Source organism: Phalaenopsis equestris, unplaced genomic scaffold (genome assembly GCF_001263595.1).
Source record: "Phalaenopsis equestris unplaced genomic scaffold, ASM126359v1 Scaffold234130, whole genome shotgun sequence".
In the NCBI taxonomy this organism is placed as follows: Eukaryota; Viridiplantae; Streptophyta; class Magnoliopsida; order Asparagales; family Orchidaceae; genus Phalaenopsis; species Phalaenopsis equestris.
The window spans coordinates 134,709-154,162 of NW_018252054.1; the positions used below are offsets into that span (position 1 = coordinate 134,709).

General features: G+C 34.9%; 1 protein-coding gene across 2 annotated transcripts in view; it reads left to right on the forward strand.

Annotated features, from left to right (window-relative positions):
* The window catches only part of LOC110038840 (proteasome-associated protein ECM29 homolog), a 192,424-nt gene that overhangs the window by 93,743 nt on the left and 79,227 nt on the right, over positions 1 to 19,454 (forward strand). Inside the window, exons 18-24 of one of the 2 annotated variants that reach the window (XM_020743756.1) lie at positions 449 to 602; positions 702 to 871; positions 984 to 1,331; positions 7,604 to 7,771; positions 7,904 to 8,197; positions 13,664 to 13,840; positions 14,033 to 14,296. In XM_020743756.1, the coding sequence (XP_020599415.1) occupies positions 449 to 602; positions 702 to 871; positions 984 to 1,331; positions 7,604 to 7,771; positions 7,904 to 8,197; positions 13,664 to 13,840; positions 14,033 to 14,296 (1,575 nt within the window). The remainder of the gene's footprint in view (positions 1 to 448; positions 603 to 701; positions 872 to 983; positions 1,332 to 7,603; positions 7,772 to 7,903; positions 8,198 to 13,663; positions 13,841 to 14,032; positions 14,297 to 19,454) is intronic. The other variant, XM_020743757.1, reaches the window with a different exon arrangement.

Here is a 19,454-nt window from a genome sequence, read left to right on the forward strand (position 1 = left end):
TTTTTATTGCTTTGTGTCATTTCGGCCTGTCTTTGCTTTTTTCATAAATTGGCAATCCGCCCTTCTTGAAGCTTATAATTTCCTCAGCAGCAAATGTTTATTTTATTTCTTACATGTATAAAGATCGCCCGGCATGTTGAAAATTCCTTTCTGTCAAAAGTTATTCTTCGTGATGCTTATAGAGCTAATTTTGCAATCTTTTGATTAATTTGTTTATCAAAACAATTATATGATTAGCATATGTTATGGTCTATACCAATGCCAAAGTGGCACAATTGATTTCCAAAACTACAGTAATTTGAGTATTAGCCATCCTATTTTGTCACCAATATGTGCCATCCTTTATTCTGTTCTAAATGGTCATATTCTTGGATTTACAATCTCAGTCTCTCTCATGGTTTTTAATTTTCTTGTTTATTAATGCTGAGAAATCTATTATTCCATTCAGATTTCAGAGTCACTGTTTGCAAGCATAGTTGACCATCTTGTGAGTGTGGTTGAGTTAGAAAGCTCTGCTTTAACTTCAGTTTCTATGGAAGCACTTGGTCATATTGGGCTACGCCATCCTTTGCCAATTGATATCAATCATGGTACAGTCTCAGGTAACCTTTTCTCGATACTGTATTCTCTCTAGAAGAGGCATGATCCTTTGTTCCTGTCCGTGGTATTTTCTTATACTGAACAACATTTTACATTCACAGGCGGTGTATTACCAATTTTGCATGAAAAGCTGAAAAAGTTGATTGATGGGAATGATATCAAAACTATTCAGAGGATTGTTGTTGCTCTTGGTCATATTTCAGTGAAGGAGGCATCGATATCTCACTTGAAAATTGCTCTTGATCTAATTTTTGGTCTTTCTCGGTCAAAGGTATGCATCATCTAATCCTTGTGGATAGCAAAATTTGCTTTTGAGAATTCCTAATTTTTCGAATTTAGTAGCTGTTAATTTAGCCCCGAAGTTGTACTAATTGCATATTCAGGTTGAAGATGTACTCTTCGCTGCTGGTGAGGCTTTATCATTTATATGGGGAGGTGTACCTGTGACGGGAGATGAGATATTGAAAACAAATTATATATCCCTTTCTCAGACATATAATTATCTTTCCGGTGAAATGTCCTCAGCTTCAATGAGATGGAGCTCTTCTGAGCTTAATGTTGACAATGAGTCTCGTGCATTGGCAAGAGAAATGATAATAAAGAAACTTTTTGATGAGCTTCTTTATAGTAACAGGAAAGAGGAATGTTGTGTGGGTACTGTCTGGTTAGTTTCGTTAACCATGTACTGTGGTCATCATCCTAAGATCCAGCATCTTCTTCCAGAAATTCAGGTATGTGAGTGTATAAAAGAAAATATTTTCATGAATCAAGTACAAAAGGGTTTTTAAATTGCAGGGTTTGTTGAGATTAGTATAAAAGAAAGGTTAGGGAGGAAGCTGACTCGCCACCTTCTTGCATCACTAGTTGTCCCACCTTTTTTTTCCAAGACTGTTCATTTTGCATTAATATAAAAATAAAAATTACAAAAGGAGGCTAAAAAGGTGCCAAAAGCCAAAAATAAAAGAAGCTGCTAAGTAGCAACCCCACAAAATTTCTATCCTATATAACAAAAGGAAGCGAGGGATGACTGTCCTGTAGATCTTTCACAAAAAAGCTATCCTATAAAGAGAGCTGTGCACAAAAATTGGGAAGCCACGTTGTGAAGAAGTATAAAGAAATTGCACTTATCTAAACCTTCCAAAACCAACCCTCCCTTTCCTTTGCGTTGACGTTGCCTCCCAAAACTGCGTCTATCTTGCTGTCACCCCAAGCGGTAGCTAATGCTATTTTATCACTGTCATTCCACTGTCCAATCCCTGGGCTTGCTGCCATCCCCAAACCAGAAACCCACAATCCTCGTACTACTGCTATTATCGACCACCATGCCTGGATCAACCTATTATGGGGACGTATGTGTGCCGTGTATGCTATGTTTTTCCCTTTCAGGTGTGTTTTTTTGTAATCACATTGCTTTCATTAATAATATTTACTTTTCTTTTGTTGTTTGGGTTAACTCTTGATTTATTAGAATCCGAGGTAGCCTAACCCTCCCATCCTAGGGTTATCTCAATCCTCCACTACTTAACTCAAAAAAAATTATTTTCTACCCTTCATCACCCGTGCACCTTCTACCGAGCGAAACCCAAACTTTAAGCATGCCACCAAAGGGACAGTAGCCAAAGACCTTATTGGGAGGAAATGATATAATGCTCTTTTGAGAAATCCGGAAAGAGACGTTTAGGAACTTAACACGGAAGAGGTGCTACGGGAAATCCTCGGATTGCCACAAAAGCTCACCACATTCAGAAGGAGGCAATCCGTAAGGGTCACCCGTAGTTGAAATTGCGGCCCAGAGAGAAGGTTTCGTTGGGGCAGTTTATAAATGGCAAGACTACTGATATCCCTTCTGCCCAACTTTTTTGCAATTTTATTTACCTTTGTTGAGAGGGCTCTCCTTCCCTCTAATCTTGCGGAGATTGGAATTATTATTTGGGATGAGCAAAGCAAGGGTCTCATCATTGAGGGGCACAATTACAAGGTGATCAAGTTTCTTAAAGAGATGATGGACAAGAAGATATGACAAAATAATTTAGAATATAATTACCCGAAAATCAAAATATTAGTTTCTTACTTAAATTCAAGCAAGATTTGTTTATCCATACAAATAGAGAAAGCCATATAGCCACCCATACTTTTGCAAAGAATACTTTGAATAGTGATTTTTTTTAATGAATGTACATGAGCAAGATCCTCTCTTTTGTCTTACGAGAGGACCTTGACAATTTTGCCAATGTCCATGGGGCATAGCCATTTTTTGCCTTTTTTGAGCCCTTTTGGGCATAACTTGTATGCTTCCTTTAGTTTTGAATTTTAATGCAATATGTATTCTTCATGGAAGGGACACCCGTAGCCACAATAATGACTTGCAAGATCGAAAGAATGCGGTAAATCTATTTCTCCAGGAAAATTCCAGAGATGAAGCCACGATCTTGAAACAAAGGTAGATTTGCCATATTTTGATGGTCACTTGGATCCAGAAGAGTTCATCGAGTAGTTCCAGATCGTGAAATATGCTTTTGACTATCTAAATGTTCAATCGAACAAAATGGTGAAACTAGGTGCCGACAAGTTGAAAAAGAGTGCAGCTTTGTGGTGGAAGAACTTGATTGTTCGGCAACGAGAAGAGAAGAGTAAAAAGTATTACATGTTCTAAAATGAAACAAGAGATACAACACCGGTACTTACTAATTCTTTAAAGAAAGAATGTTTAGATCCTAGCTTCAAAAGTGGAGGGACAATACAAACAAAGTTCAACACTAGTATCACACATCCAGAGTACACTCAAGGGAACATCCAAGCTGACCCTACCCGAGAAACTAATTTAGAGTGGGTAATTGGTGGAGCCAAACAACATTTCCAAAATTCTCCAAACAAGAAAGTACTTCAATTGCCACGATTTTGGGCAGAGTGCATCGGATTGTCCAAACAAGTGTACGCTTTATTTCACTAAGTAGAAAACAATTGAAGAAATGAGCAGTGACACAACAGACATTGGAAAAAGTGTGGACACAAAGGAGGACTACCATCTATCAACTTATAAGATGGAGAGATGTATATAATTTGAGCTAAAATGAGAGATGCCTTAACGGAGTTAATAATATATTTTATAAAAGGGAGTGATCCTGAGGCAACATACTTTCATGCAGAATATGAGATTGTGGTCCTTCAAACCACCTTTTTGCAGGTGTTTAGAAAAGCATCAACTGAATTGTTATGAGATGCACAAAGAGGTCATGAATTTGAAGAGATGATACTAGACACAAGCAAGAATTTTAGAAGTTTTAGATAAATTGTCTATCTACTAAGTTTTTCCTATTGAGAGAGATTTAACATATTAGAGATGAGATGCTTTTGATCTTCTTATGGAATATCATATGTGGTCATTTCGGTATTAAATTCTATTCAATTGTGTATCGACCAATAGATGATCACATATGAGGGATGACCCGCAGTGTTTAAAATTGCCTTTGGAGCTTCGTGGGAAACAACATTTTACAATGGAATCCAGGTCCTTTCAAAGAAAAAGAGGAGGCATCTTCTGAGTAGTTGCTATTGAGAATTACCCAACTCGCCACATATTTCAGTCCAGTGTTAGTTTCTTTAAAAGTATTTTTCATTAGATCAAAATTGCGAGTACGGGGATTTGAAGGTCAAATTATAAATTTAATGACTCGAGAGTTACTTTATGAAAAACTACTTTTCTATGCAGCTCCAACTCAGGTTGTGCTAGAAAAAGATGTATACTTATTATATCATGATATGCTTTGGATTGGTAATGCCTCCATGACTGAAGTATCATGAGATTATGTCCTTTCCGCTACCTTCAACGTGGTCGACTTGACGTCATACTATATGAATACAAAAACTTTGACGAATGAGGTTGAAACTCTTCCAACCCGAGAAGACTAACACCGACGTCTCTCGCAACTTGGATCATGTGTAACATTCAAGTCTCACAAATGGCGCGGAGCTGGATCGAGCCACTTCTTTTTAGATTCCTTTCCAATTTTCAACATATTTTCTTTTATTTTTTTTTTCCTTTCTAGTCCTTTCTTACATACGTTTTGTATTAGGGTTTAAATTTTCAATTTCTATTGTATCTTTTGTCCGGACAGTCGTGGGAGTCTCCGATTTCCCCTTCTAGGGTTGTATCCAAGGGTGAGTGTTGCTCTGGCTGTTTCTTGTTTGGAGGTAGTGGCTATCATTGACTTTACCTTCCTACACAACATTCACAAACCCGGAGAGCGGTGCCTAAGTTGTTTCCGCAGTCTCCACACCTTTATGCTGCCCTTCTCAGTCTCCTAGCATTGCACTGGTGTTTTCCATCCAACAGTCAACCAATTTGCTGCCTCCTTGCCCTCCTTTCCCCCGCTGCAGTCGCCAAACAACTCTTATAGCTATTTCTCACAGTCCAATTTGTTGCCCCCTTCCAGAACTCCACACACACCAGTTGTTGCCTTCCAAAACCAACCTTCCCTTTCCCTTGTGTTGTCGTTGCCTCCCAAACCTGCGCCCACCTTGCTGCACCCCCAAAAAAAAACTACTATTGTTTTATCGCTGTCATTCTACTTTCTAGCCTCCCGGGCTTGCTACAATCTCCAAATCACAACCTCACAATCCCATGTATCTGAGCTCATATTTTCTGCATCGTGATTGGCAAAATGAAACTATGTTGTATCCGCCATTCAGATTGTGCCATACTCTTTTTTCATATTTTACTGGTAATTTTAAAATAGATCACGTTTAGCTTTAATAAAATTTTTTGATGGAAGCTTGATTAAAAGGTTTTGTTGAAAATAAACCTATATCTGTTTATTCAGTAAGGAAACATTTTTCCATTAATTAGGGTCTGTTTGGGGCAGCTGCAGCTTATTCAGCTTATGTTGATAAGCAGCTTATTCTGATAAGCTGCGTATCTGCAGCTGATTCTAATAAGATGTTTGCATGTTTGGTTTGTGTGTTTCGAAAACAACTGATTTCCAGCTGTTTCTAAATAAATGACCATTATGCCCCTGAACTGAATAAACTGTTAAATTATTTGGTTTTTGCGGTTTGAGAATAGTTGATTTGCAGCTGTTTTTGAAAACATAACCATTTCGGCCACACGCAGTGGAACTATTTGCAACAGTAATATAATGAGAACACATTCAATATACTAAAATCCAAAAAAACACTAGAAAACAGTTCAAGGAAAAAAAAGATATGCTCCTCACTTAAGGGAGACTATCTACAAACCTATTAAAGAACAAAAAATATAGACTTCAATATAAATATAGACTTACTCTATCGATACACAAACATAAAATTAAACATTTGAATTATAGATTTCAATATAAATATACAGAAGGAACGAAACCCTTTTGCAAGTATTCAATTGTACAAAAAGCTTTCATGTCCATCATTGCAAGAAAAAACTTACTTTATATATAATAATATTTGTTTATTTCCTTTTCATATTAATTTTTTATATTGTTTTTTAAAAAATGAATATGAGATTTGGTTGGTATAAATGTAAAAAGTAAAATTTCTACGTCGAATTGAGCGGAACAAAAACAGGCCGCACATTTACCCAATCATTTCAAAAGGATAAATCTTGGGCTCACTCAGAACCTATGCAATAAATTTTAACTTATGCAATTATATTTCACTGTATAACTTCTTACTACTTCTCACAAATTTTTATGATGTAGCTAATGTTTTACAATCAAATTTATTATATCAGAATTAGATCTCCAGACTTAAAATTCATCCAAAAACTAGCAATTTAACATGACGAACAATTCAAACAAACTCATAGTAACACAACACATAGTTCTTGAAGCTTTTATTCAAACTTCAGACAAACAGACATCAGCAAACTAGAGACGAGTAAAGAAGATTTCATGAGCATAACACTTGGAATATGAGCATCTTGTTGCTCCAATTCTTCTTTTGCATAGTACTTGATGGAACACCTTTTGAAAAAGTGTTTCTGTTTATCTAGTCTCGTTAGGAAAAAAATTAGCGATCGCAAGCTAGGGCAGAGAGCGGCGGATCGCGATTTTTTATGTGAAGGGTAGCTGGAGTAATTCGCGATTAAACGCAGCAAGGAAACACTGACTGCGGGGGTAATATTGCGGCTGAGATTATGCGAAAATTTCAAACTGTGTTTTTCAGAACGCTGCTCAAACATGCAAAACAAACATCACAACGACGTTTTGAAAACGCCGCCGCGGTTTTAAGCTGTCCCAAACAGACCCTTAATCTAGCTTCCGCGCTAGGAAATCCAACATCTTTTATCAGCCAAGTTTTAAGTGGGCTTGTCAGGTTTTGAATCCAGCTACCACTTAATTTTCTTCATTTTTCTCTATTGAAGATGAGTTTAATTGTTTGCATTTTTTAATTGATGGGAAATTTAATAAAATATCATTGATCAATCCATTGATCGTTAATTTAGATTGCTTAAAAGTGGATTTTATTGCTTCACTATTTCATGAAGGTATCTGAGGAATATTAGGAACTATGGTGCATAATTTTTATTGAAGTTATTTTTCAACTGTTGAGTTTCTCCTCATGGCGAGATTTCAATTTATGCAAGTGAAATTAGGGCTGGTGTTAGTGGTTAGTGACAGGTGAAGGGTTTTCATGAGTGCTGACTGGGGTGTTAATCATGTATACACTCAAATCTGCTTCGTGAATACCAAGTTTCTTTGGCGTAATAGCTAACAAAAACTTCCTACGTAAGTTTTATTTATCTCCTGAAATATCCAAACACAAAAATTACTGTATATGATTTTCTACAATAAACAAAATAATTCATCTTTTTATTTTCAAGGCTTTTTTCTTTTTTTTGTTCATTTAAATAGAATTTTCTGGAACTTAATTTTTTTTGCATTTTGTATCAAATAGAACATTTTTCTCTTGAATATTCTTTATTAATGACTGATGCTTTTAAATCAGACAAGTGACAGTTTGACTTGCCCTATCACTTTTTTCTTAATTTTCTGGTTTCATGGTTTGTCAGGAAGCATTTTCACACCACCTTGGTGATCAGAATGAACTTACGCAGGAATTGGCTTCTCAAGGCATGAGCATTGTGTATGAACTTGGTGACATGGCTACTAAGCAAGAGCTAGTTAATTCTTTAGTAAATACATTGACAGGTTCAGGGAAGAAGAAAAGGGCTATTAAGGCATGATATATTATATATTTCATATTTGAGCTTTGTATTTAGCATTCTTTATCTGTCTTCCTCTTTGCTTTTTTCTTTTATTCTATGAAGTTTTGCAGTATCTTAGGCTTTGAATTTTTTTGTTGATTGTAGTTGATGGAGGACTCTGAAGTATTCCAGGAAGGAGCTATAGGCAAAAGTCTTAGCGGAGGAAAACTCAGCACTTACAAGGAGCTTTGCAATTTAGCAAATGAGATGGGGCAGCCTGACTTAATCTATAAGTTCATGGATCTTGCGAACTATCAGGCATCTCTAAATTCCAAAAGAGGTGCTGCCTTTGGGTTTTCTAAGATAGCCAAGCTAGCTGGGGATGCACTTCAGCCACATTTGGCTGCATTGATACCCAGACTAGTTCGCTTTCAATATGATCCTGAAAAAAATGTTCAGGTAGTAAACATGCTAGTATCCATTTTGTTTTTATTTTACAGAATATTGTTTTTCGATTTGTATGGATTGTATAACAAATGCTCATGCGCTAAAACATTTTCTTAAATTCTTTGTTCCACACATACAATATGACTATCCTCTGGTTAAGTTATCATTGTAAACCGTAACTGGTGTAAAAGGTATTGTTGAATTAGTGTCATTGTGGAGTTAGATGCTCTATATATAGACTTCACATTATTTTATGAATTTTGTTGATTGTATTTTTTATTCTTAAAGAAGATTAAAACTTTTTAGGATGTTATAATTTATGGTACTTATGGTTGCCTGCATTCCAGATTTTGATGTGAAAATCTTCTCACTCATGATCTTTTGCTGCTTTGAAATAATGGTTCTTCTTGAGTTCTACCATATGCCATTTATATCCCCCTTTATTACAGCATTATTTTTGGATCATTGCACTTTGGTACTTATCTATGTTGCTAGTGACATTTACCATTAATATACTGCATAAAACTAACTTTATAAATAAGCAGGCTCTTAGAACCATTGAAGCAAATCCAAATTTTATTTGCATTGTCAGTTGAATATTAAAAATGTTGAGTTATTTTGTAAGCATCAGCTCTTACATCGGCAAAGAAAAAATGAAACATGCTATAGAAAGCCAAAGATGTTAAAAAAAGCTTTAAACTATGCCTTCTGTTTGGCATCTTGGTGCTTTTCAATCTAAGAGTTGATCCATGTTTTACGTTACTGCAGCAAAGCTTGATAGCTTCAGTTTTGATGCTTATGTTGGCGCCCTTGCTATTTTTGTCTTGACTCATCGCTCGCCCTTGCCCTGAGTCTCTCATGCACAATTACATTGTGAGACTTCTATTATGGTTGCTTGTATTCCTTTCGGTTTACCCATTATGCCTCTCCCATGTCTTGTGCTCTCTACTCTTTGCAGAGGTTATTAGGCGTGATATGGGAACAAGTCTTCTTCTTGATTGCTTTCGTTTCCACATATTATGTGCTTTGTGCTGCCCTCAAGGCTTGTATCTTTCCATTATTGGTTCGTTTGCCAAAGGTTGGCCATCAGGTTCATCATCGTTTCCCCCATCAACTACTTTAAGTTAAATACAATCAATTTATAATCTAAATTCTAAGACTGATGTTACTATATACTAAATGTTCAATACTTAATGACTAGTTTTAATCAAAAGTGCTCTCTTATTATCAGAAGGGCTAATTAATCTGCACCCATGGGAAACCTCAAATCCCATATCAATAGTCATCGCAAAATGAAGGTGAAATCTCTAGGTAGTTTCTTATCTACAATCCAATCTACCTTGTAAAATTGGACCCGAAACACCAAATACAAAGTTAACAACAATAATGAGAGTTCAAGGCATCAAAATTTTAGAGCCCACGAGATGCATTACAAGTATGTACTAACATGTTATAGACAAAAGATATTCTTGAGATTTTCTCGCAACTATAAGAGCTCGCAATAAATGAGTACACAATTGAGTTTAAGCAACTTACTTTAAAGTGTGAGCTAGTAGAGCTCGAATAGAGCACCATAGCTTGATATTTGCAGGGATTGAGATCAACCATTGACAACATTGTATATTTATAACTCTATTGGACATTACAAGATGTCTAAACCCTAGCTCTGAAGGCGGAGAGAAAACATAACAATATCAAGTCCACCACCCTAAATAGGGTTTAAGCATTGCATCAGGTAGCAAGATTACACACAGTGGATCACCCAAGCCGACCCCACTAGAGTAGAAATCAATTCAAAATGGAGAAAATGTGGAGACTGACAATACTCTTAAATCCATCCCAATTAGGAAATGCTTCAAGTGATACAATTTTAGTCACACTATGTCTGATTGCCCAAATGAAAGGGGGATATCTTTCACTAAGCAATGAGCAGTTGAAGATATAAATAGTGGCACAGAAGAGAATGAAGATGTTGGAGAGGAGTGTTAACTTCCAACCGATAAGGAAAAGATGCTAATAATTCAAGCTAAGTTAATGAGAGAGACTAAGAAAAGTAATATTAGTTGTCATAGAAAATAACAAGTTTGATGAGCTAATACCAGAAAAGGGGCAACCCCTGTTGAGGGAGCTATTAGATATCCTAGCTAATAGTTTATCTCTTGGGTGATTGTCATTGAGAAGGTTCAAGTTATCTTAAATTTCATTTTTAGGCTGATTGATTCCTCCAGACAAATTTATTGGATGAGCCCACCCAAGTATGAGGAGCGGGATAAGCAGGTTACCAATTTAATAGTTAGAGACTTGGTTCATGAGAATACTATTTATGTGTAGTTTCAATTCTGATTATTCCAAAAAAAAAGGACGATTATTTATTTTGTCGATACAAATTTTGAAAGAACATACATCATTCAAGTCTTCTTAGGTTGATGTGAGCATAGACTTTGTTCTGGGCTCCCCAACCGTAGCAGTATAATGATTTTGTTATGTTGGTAGATCGATTCCAGAGCCTTCCAGAGAAAAAAAAACCTCTTCTATTCAGGGAAATGATGTGGGAATTTCTCGCTTCCACTGAGATCCGCAAAATTTCAAAGTAAATGGGATCTTCTGATCCCATTGAGTTCCCAGATTGGAAATTATGTAGTCTTGTGTTAATTGGAAGGCTATTGCACCCGATATCATGACTCGTTGCTTATTTTAGCCTTATTTCTCTTTCTTTCTGAATTGTTCCTATTTTTCTATTTCTAATTAGGTTTTTTTTCTATTAGAAAACTCTTATGTATGTTTTATTGTCGCTTTTTAAGCAACTAGCTATTGTGTTTGTGTTTTGTAAGATTTTGTTTTCTGTTTATGCTCTTTGGATTATTGTATCTTTTTTTTTTTTTGCAATTAGTGTGTTTGTATCTTGGTTAGAAACAAGTGGTGGAACTTCCTTGCTGCCAGTACCTTGTCGTTTCGTTGTTCAACCCACTATTTTCCAACCGAACAATCGCTGAACTCCAATCTAATGTTCAACTGTAAAGTTCATCCCTGATTCCCTTCCATACATTGTCGACAACCCCAATTCTCTTTCTAATACCACTCCATAGCTATCTACTCATAATACCCGCTTCCAAGGCACCTTCTAGGAGTCCTAGAAGGGTTTTACAGTGGCTTTGTACACGGAGTGATGAGAATTTGAGAGGTTTCTCAAATCATAGAAACTAGTTGATTGATGAAGTGATCATGTCTAAAGGTTGTGGATGAGCAGCAAGTGCAATATTTGGCAACAACGTGCATGTGATAATTGATCTTGAGGCAAGTTATCATATTATAATTGTCGTTGGTGAGAGTCGACACTAATGAGAAGAACTATACGAATGTAGCAGGTGCTAGTGAGCATAATAGAAGCCTATGTGTGAGAGTGGATTTTTTGAGCATGAATTGGAGTGGGCCTCCGAGATTAGAATTGGGTAGGTATCTTGCGGATACAGCTTGAACTTGCTTGATTTTGATATTATGCTAGAGGAGAATATTGTTGTGATTCATTAGAGATTCCCTCATTTCTTATTGGGGGATGTGTACATTGTTTTAGTGTATAGCCAAATAATATATGCTACTCTCCAAATATAGAGAACTCTTATATCTAATATAGGTTTTGCTACAATGGGTTGTAAAAGTAGTAGTACAACTGTTGTGGTGAAACATCCTTTGATATGTTCAATAGTAATTATAAAATTTTCTTTTTAAAAAGGATGACCAACAATTTTCTCATAGCTAGCACATTCTAGCATATTTGTTCATGAAAACATCTTTTCACCACCTATGTTTTAAAATGAGAGCGTGAAAGTTATAGTCAAACAGAATTACAACAGTCTAATAGAAATTAATGCTGCCAAAAAGCTGTCTCAAATGAACCTATAATTTCATGCTATTTGTTTGGAGTTGATTCATCTACTGTGCCTGCTCTTATTTTTCATTGAACAATTCATTGGGGTTTGGAAAAATTTTTATCAATCACTTTTTTTTTATGGGATTTGATTTTTTTTTAATGAAGTGATGGTATGCTCAAGATTTCTTTCACTAATGAGAAAGAATTTTCTCCAATCTATCAGAGTGATTGTTCTTGGTTAAAATAGTTCTTCTTGTAGCTACTTTTCCCTTGCTTATGTAAATTTTGAACGTTCTCAAAATGCCATCATCAATGAGGGCCTGTGAAGCATAGGCACTTCAACCAACTTTTGTTTTCCACATAAAATCATGTTTGATGTATTTATCTCCAAAATTTGATTTGGATGCAACATGGAAATGCGTTGCTTCAAGGTCGGTAAGCACACAAAGACGAAACATGCATGTTTTTAGTGGTAATGATTGTGGTTTTGTAATATTTTTATAATTCCATTTTGTTTTATTTTAAAGATCCTATACTTGGATTTTTTATTTTAAGTCTGTGTAGAATATATAATTTTGATATTAACAACATCATATTAAATAATGGATGCTATTGCCAGTCTGTTGTTAACAAAATGTAATTTAAGTGCAGTTGATAAAATATGGCATTGTAATTGTGATTCGACAATCGTAAATTTTCTATTTATTGATTCTTTTTGTGGTGCACATGATATGATACTTTATTGAGATGCTTATTCTATGAAATATTGACCTTAGTTGTTTTGATTACATTTTATATTAATAATTTATAAAAGATATCATGACATATCATATTGTGCTCTACTTCTATGGGTATATAGTTTTCTCACATCTATGTTGTGCCTTGTTTGTGCTTTTTTTTCGGTCCCCAGCTTCTTATTTATGAGTTAACAAAAGCCTAACTATATAGAGAAAATTATGTGTTTAATACTAAATTAAGCTCAAGCCTTCTCGTGCTTTGACGACTCAGAATGTTTTTTTTTTTCCCTACTTAAAAATCTATGATAACCTCAGTCATAATACCCTTCATGTGATCACTGATTCTACATTTTGGATTATAGAACATTTTAATGATTTGAGTCAACATTTTGAATTTAAGTCTCACTACTCAAATTTGTTTTAAATTTTAATAAATTAAATGATTTATGCTATTTCTGCATGTATTTGCTTTGAAAAATTGGCAACTCTTCTCAATATTTTGCGCCCGCTGGTAATATTCATCCTTTAATTTTGAGGGTTTATTTATATCCTAGTTGATATTTGTTTAGCTATGTTGTCATTTTAACCATTTGGTATATTCTTATGCATCCCATTGAAACTTTAAGAACTTTCCTGCAATTTTTTATGTGTGGTATTTGTTAACTAGTTTCTTCCATTCAAACGTTTTTTTTTTTCTATTTCAAGTCATGTTAGCTCTATGGATTATCTACCTTATTCAAACGTGTTTTTATGTGACGTATTTGTTAACTAGTATCTTCTATTCAAACGTGTTATTTTTTTTTCTGTTCAACTCATGTTAGCGCTATGGAATATCTGTCCTACTACTTAGAAACCCTTAAATGTTTTTGTTAGGATGCAATGGCAAACATATGGAAGTCTCTTATTACAGATTCAAAGAAAGCCATTGATGAATATTTTGACCTCATTGTCGAGGATTTGTTGTCGCAATCTGGATCAAGACTTTGGCGTTCTCGTGAAGCTTCCTGTCTTGCCCTTGCAGATATTATTCAAGGCCGAAAATATAGTCAAGTATGTTTGGCTTTCTTTTTCACATCCCCGGCACTTTCTACTCTCATAATGTTTTTATTAAACACTCATGCCTTGTTTTTGTAGGAATTAGTTTCTCAACATCTATTTTAATGGCTGATTATTCTATAAAATGTCTCTATTAACTTTTGTTATAGAGGTTACAAGATTGCCAATGATAATTTCCCTTTTCAGGTATCCAAGCATTTAAGAAGAATCTGGACGGCCGCTTTTCGTGCTATGGATGATATTAAGGAAACTGTTCGAACTTCCGGTGATAGTTTGTGTCGTTCTGTAACTTCACTGACTATTAGACTGTGTGACATCTCTCTTACTCAATTATCAGATGCAAGTGAAACTATGAATATTGTTCTTCCTTTCTTTCTTGAGGAAGGGATTGTAAGTAAAGTTTCTAGCATACAAAAGGCGTCAATTAACATTGTAATGAAGCTTGCAAAGGTATGGAATATTAATTGATAGTTATTCTGAATTTTTTTTTCATCATACGTAATACTGCAACAAGTAATTTAAGAAGCTAGACAGGAACGTCATTCTTTTTTAATTTTTTAGGAGAACTGTTTTGTTTTTTTCTCTATGCTTTTCATGCTATCTTTAGCAATTGCATACTTCTACTGGTCCAACTTAGTCTTCTTACACTGACTTTAGTTATCATTTGTTTCATTTTTAGGGAGAACTACCATTATTGTCCCAAGCTTGAATGAGAAAGGTTGTGAGCCAATATTAGACTATTTGTCATGTTTCTTATGTCAAAATTAATAATGAAAGAATTTGTGAATGATAAGTTCAATCTCACATGCAACACTTAGTAGGAATAAATAATATAGAGAATTCACAAAGACGAGTTTCAATAGTTGTGACAGGGCTAGTGATTTTCTTCTTAGAGTAAAATTTGTAATCAATCAATGAAATGAGTACAATTTCGAACAATTATAAAGTAGTCGTTGAAAAATACGATGAAATTAATGTATCCCGTAAAAAACAATTAGATAGTAAAGAGGAGGAAAGCATGATTAGATCTCATTTAAAGCAATATTGCTTGAAGCTTGGTGAGCACCGGTTAGTGATGATATATTTTATTTTAATTTCCACCCCTACTAGCAAATAGAGTTTCAATCCTTTTAATCACTTGAGCTTCTACACTAGGAAACTAATGTCCAAGTCATAAGACTATGAGTTCGGTTGATCATCCTTCTCGGCATTAGGTTTATCATAAAAGGATAATAGATTAGATGGATTTGGATAATAGTCTTAACATGAAAGAGGCACCAACCATGTCTTTTTGGTTGAGTACAACAAGAGAAGGCTCTGATTCCAAATCATGATCTAGATTTGGTTCTAAATTTTGTGTACAACTGAGATCAAATGTAGTTGGAACTGCAACCACGAAATTGGACTGCATACTTTGACCCATTGAATGCTCCTCTAAAACCCGAGTGCTAGGATCAATGTTAGTTGATTTCCGCTATTTTGGGCGAGCGTTGAAACGTCATGTGTAGTTTTGTTTAATTTTTTTTTTTGGCAAAAATAAAAATATGATGTTATTCCTTCAAATCATACCATCTATAAGGATATACTGTAACACCCAATTTTGAGATTCCAGGTAATGTTCGATAAATTCTAAAATTACCTCAATGTTTTACATCTTTTGAAAGTCAATTGAATTATTTTTATAAAATTATATGTATGAAATCCATCAATTTGATGAAAAATATTACATATAAATTTTTAAGGGATTGAGAGATGTGAAATTTAGAAGTTAAATGTTTTATTAACTTAATTAAAATCTTAATTATATTCCTAACCTCAAATTTAATGTTCCCACCCGACCTTCATGCCTTCAATTTGCTGGCTTCGGTCGAATAGGGTTCCAGAGAATTGAAATTTCCTCCCATCTCCTGATTTCTTTCCTTACTCTTGGTTTTTTTTGCTTAAAGTCTCTCTCGTTCCTCCTTCCCGTGGGTTTCGCTCCACCCTTGTAGCGAGGTCACAACAAGGAGTGAACTGGGCGACCCGCCAAATGCCACATGCAGTGATTTAGGTTCTCGGGATGAAATCTTAAAGTGTGAGTCATTCTTTCACGCTATTTGAGACTTTTATTTCCTTCCTCATATTTTTATTTTGATGTTTTTCTCGATTTTCGTGCATTTTTCATTTTTGGTAATCGTCAGTGTCGGCCAACTTTTTGGAAATTGAAAATAATTTTTAAATTTAATTTAATATAAGTGGTATATAGTTTTAATTTTGAAAGTAGTGTTTTTTAATTTTTGAAAAATGAAATCAAATAAATCTCAATCGTCCAATTGTCTATATATTCGTGCTCGATACCGAGAATACTATACCTTCCCAAAAGATAAGTATATACCTCGGTGATGGACCCAATCATATAGACTGAGGAATTTGTGACATCCGTTTGATTTATGAATCTTTTATGTGTGACTGACAAATTCTCCTATTTAATACAAAGATTAAATAAAATTTATTTTACCAAAGCTTCAAGTTCTCTATAGAGGTAAACCCATATAGTTAATTACATTCTAAATGACTTGGGTCACTTGAGAAAACTCTCGATAATGATTAGAGGTACTAGTCTTCAAGAATTCGAAGCAAGAATTCGAAGTTTAGGTTTCGAAGTTTAGGTTTCACGGTAGGATGTGAAAAAGCAAGTGAGAGTGACTCAAATTGGAACAGCTATTTTCAAGAGTCCAAAGGAAGGAAAAGGTAGGGGATATCACAGATTTTGAGGAGAACACTCAGTGAATTCCAAAACTATCCTGCTGTGTGACCGCATTTTGGAGATGATGCAAGTGTTCAATCTTGTCAGTTTTATTATTTGAGAGTTACTCTTGCATAATACCCGATTGTGCAAATAACCCGGAAAGATAAGGGAGTTTATGTCGTACCGGACAACATCCCTGGAACCTAAGGCGAGTTAGGACTTACGCTGTACAACATGATTGCACAGGAGCTTAAAAAGAGTGAGGATTTAAGTCGCGTTGGGCGAGCTACCTCGAAGTACTATGATTTGTCATTGTTTAAACTTGGGAGAGAAATTGCTGAAGAAGATCCTCTTGTTGCTTGATACAAGTTCCTTGTCGTGCTGACCACAAAGTTGGCTCCAAGCTCCTTATTGAAGTAGCAGTTCTAAATTCTAAGATTCAAAAGGTTTTACCAGGTAAGTTTAAGTGATAAGTTTTGTTATTATTCAAGCATTATGGGGGGTTAAAGTTGATTAGAGTGACACCAGGTAAGATCATACGGTTCCCTCGTTCCGGCACCACTATTTTCTTTTGAATTTACTTAGTCTAAACGAGTTGTTAAGCTCATTTAAACTGCGGAGATCTTGTTAGCAACTGTGGGTTACCTTATTCGAGGGACTCCTGCAAATTCAAAAGTACGTGTTATGCTTTTTGTTTTGTTTTGAAAATGTGTTTAATTTTGAAAAATGGTTTTGTAATTTTTAGTTTTGATATATGTTTTACAGATAAAGTAAATATATACAGATAAGAAAAGTGTTGTAAAGTAAATAAATAAAATTGCATTGATAAAATAAATGCATACTTGGGCCTCTGCTATCACTGCATGATTAACATCATTATGCTGAATATATTTGCAGGAAATTTAAATAACGTGCAGAAAATAAACAGAGGCAATCAGTATGTGAAAGTTATATCAAAACACAAGTAAATGAAAACTCATAGTCACATATGAAAGATCAGAACTGAGTATAAGACATTAGTAAATGTGGGGGCTCAGAGCTGGACTGTTTGCTTCCCGACTTTGATCAAGAGCTACCAATACGACAATCTACGAAGGGCAGCCCTTAACCCTGATCCAAATGACTAATCATGGACTTCTATAAGTTTTCATTAAAAAATTATTTGAATTTCATGCAAAAATCTATTTTTTAAGTTTTTTTTAACATGCAAAAGAGATTTTATTTTATTTTTGTAAATATTTTGTAAAGTAATTTTGTTCACAGGCTAGTCATTCTAATCGGGCTAGGAGTACTGGCAACCTAAGAGCGCCGGGAGCAACAATCTCACAAAGAGTCGGCGATTAGTATCATCAGTTCTCTCCTCTCCCCTCGTTGAAGGTCTTTGAGATGAGAGATATTATTATGAAAATCTTACTTCATATCCCTCGCTTAAGCACAAATAAGCAATGTCGTCATCGCCCTCGCCACCTAGGCCCTAGACTTATTCTAGTCTGATAATCCATGTGTGTTATTAACAAATGTTTCCAATTACCAGGAGGATTTCAGTGTAATATTCAAGCTCAAATCCTGGTGCATTGGGTTTCACTGTAGTTTAAGTCATGACGTGAATTTCACTAATTTTTTTGATTTAGAAACATGTGCTACATCTTGGTGTATCCTCATGTTTATTGTTGTAGTCAAGTGAATTAAGGTCAAGTGTCTAGTTTCATCATTCATTAGAAAATTAGGTTAATGAACTACGACTTAGGGAGTGCTTATAAAATCTAGGAAGCCTACATTTTAATATGTGCTTGAAATGATTTAAGGTGTTTTACCCTCAATTAAGTGTTTTCCAACTAATCCTCAAATATCTTTAAGTGTCTTCCAAATAATTAAATCAGAAATCCTCATGTTAACTTCACCTTTAAAAAAATAAAACAGAAGAAAGGAAAATGTCGATCCACTTCCAAAATTAAGAAAGCCAAGGGAGGATACAACTAATGAATCAGCCTAAAAGCATTTAAGTTCATTCAACTGTAATTAAATTGATCCCCAAGAAGAGTGTTTAATTCTATTCCAAAATAGTGTTCTGATTGCCCAACAATAGCAATATTTAAAGTTTCCAAATCAACATGTAAATCAACGCTTAAATAATACCCAAAACCTTCCTGAAATTTGCCCCCCCCCCCCCCCCCAAACCCAAAGAAATAGTACTTTAAAGACTCCAAATCAACACTTTTAAAAACTCCAAACATCCCTATTTAAAGGCTCCGAACAACAATATTAAAGTTCCCAAACAACTTTCATGTAAGCCCAAAAGCATCCATTTTAAATGCTCCAAAGTCAATTGGAAAACCCAGCCCAAAACAGTGCAAAAAACAACCGAAACAGTGCCAAAAATTGCCTCAAAATCAGCTCTCAAAACACTGCAAAACATCATTTAAATTTGTCTCGAAACACTTCAAAAACAATCAATATTTTTATCCCAAAATAGGTGCCCAAATCACTTCAAAAACAATGTGTAAATCCCAAGCATGCGGAGATATCTTTCTCATTAAGCAATGGAGCTACCTCTTATGCATAACCAAAGATTTGGGTAGTGTAAATGTAAAGAGTAAAAGCCTCGTGCAAGATATGCAAACATATATGAATCGAGTGATACGTATGCAAATCCTCAAAAGTCCAATTTGTTAGCAAAGGAAAGTGGTAACACAACCACCACATTATCACGAGCTTATGTTCATGAAAATGACAACCATAAACTCTAACCATTCAAAAAATCAAAATTTTTCTGAATTTATAATATTAAATGGAAAATTCACACAGAATGTAATAAAATACAGCTTTAAAGTGAAATAGACAATGATGCAAAAGTTGGACAGTGGAAACGAGGCACATTGT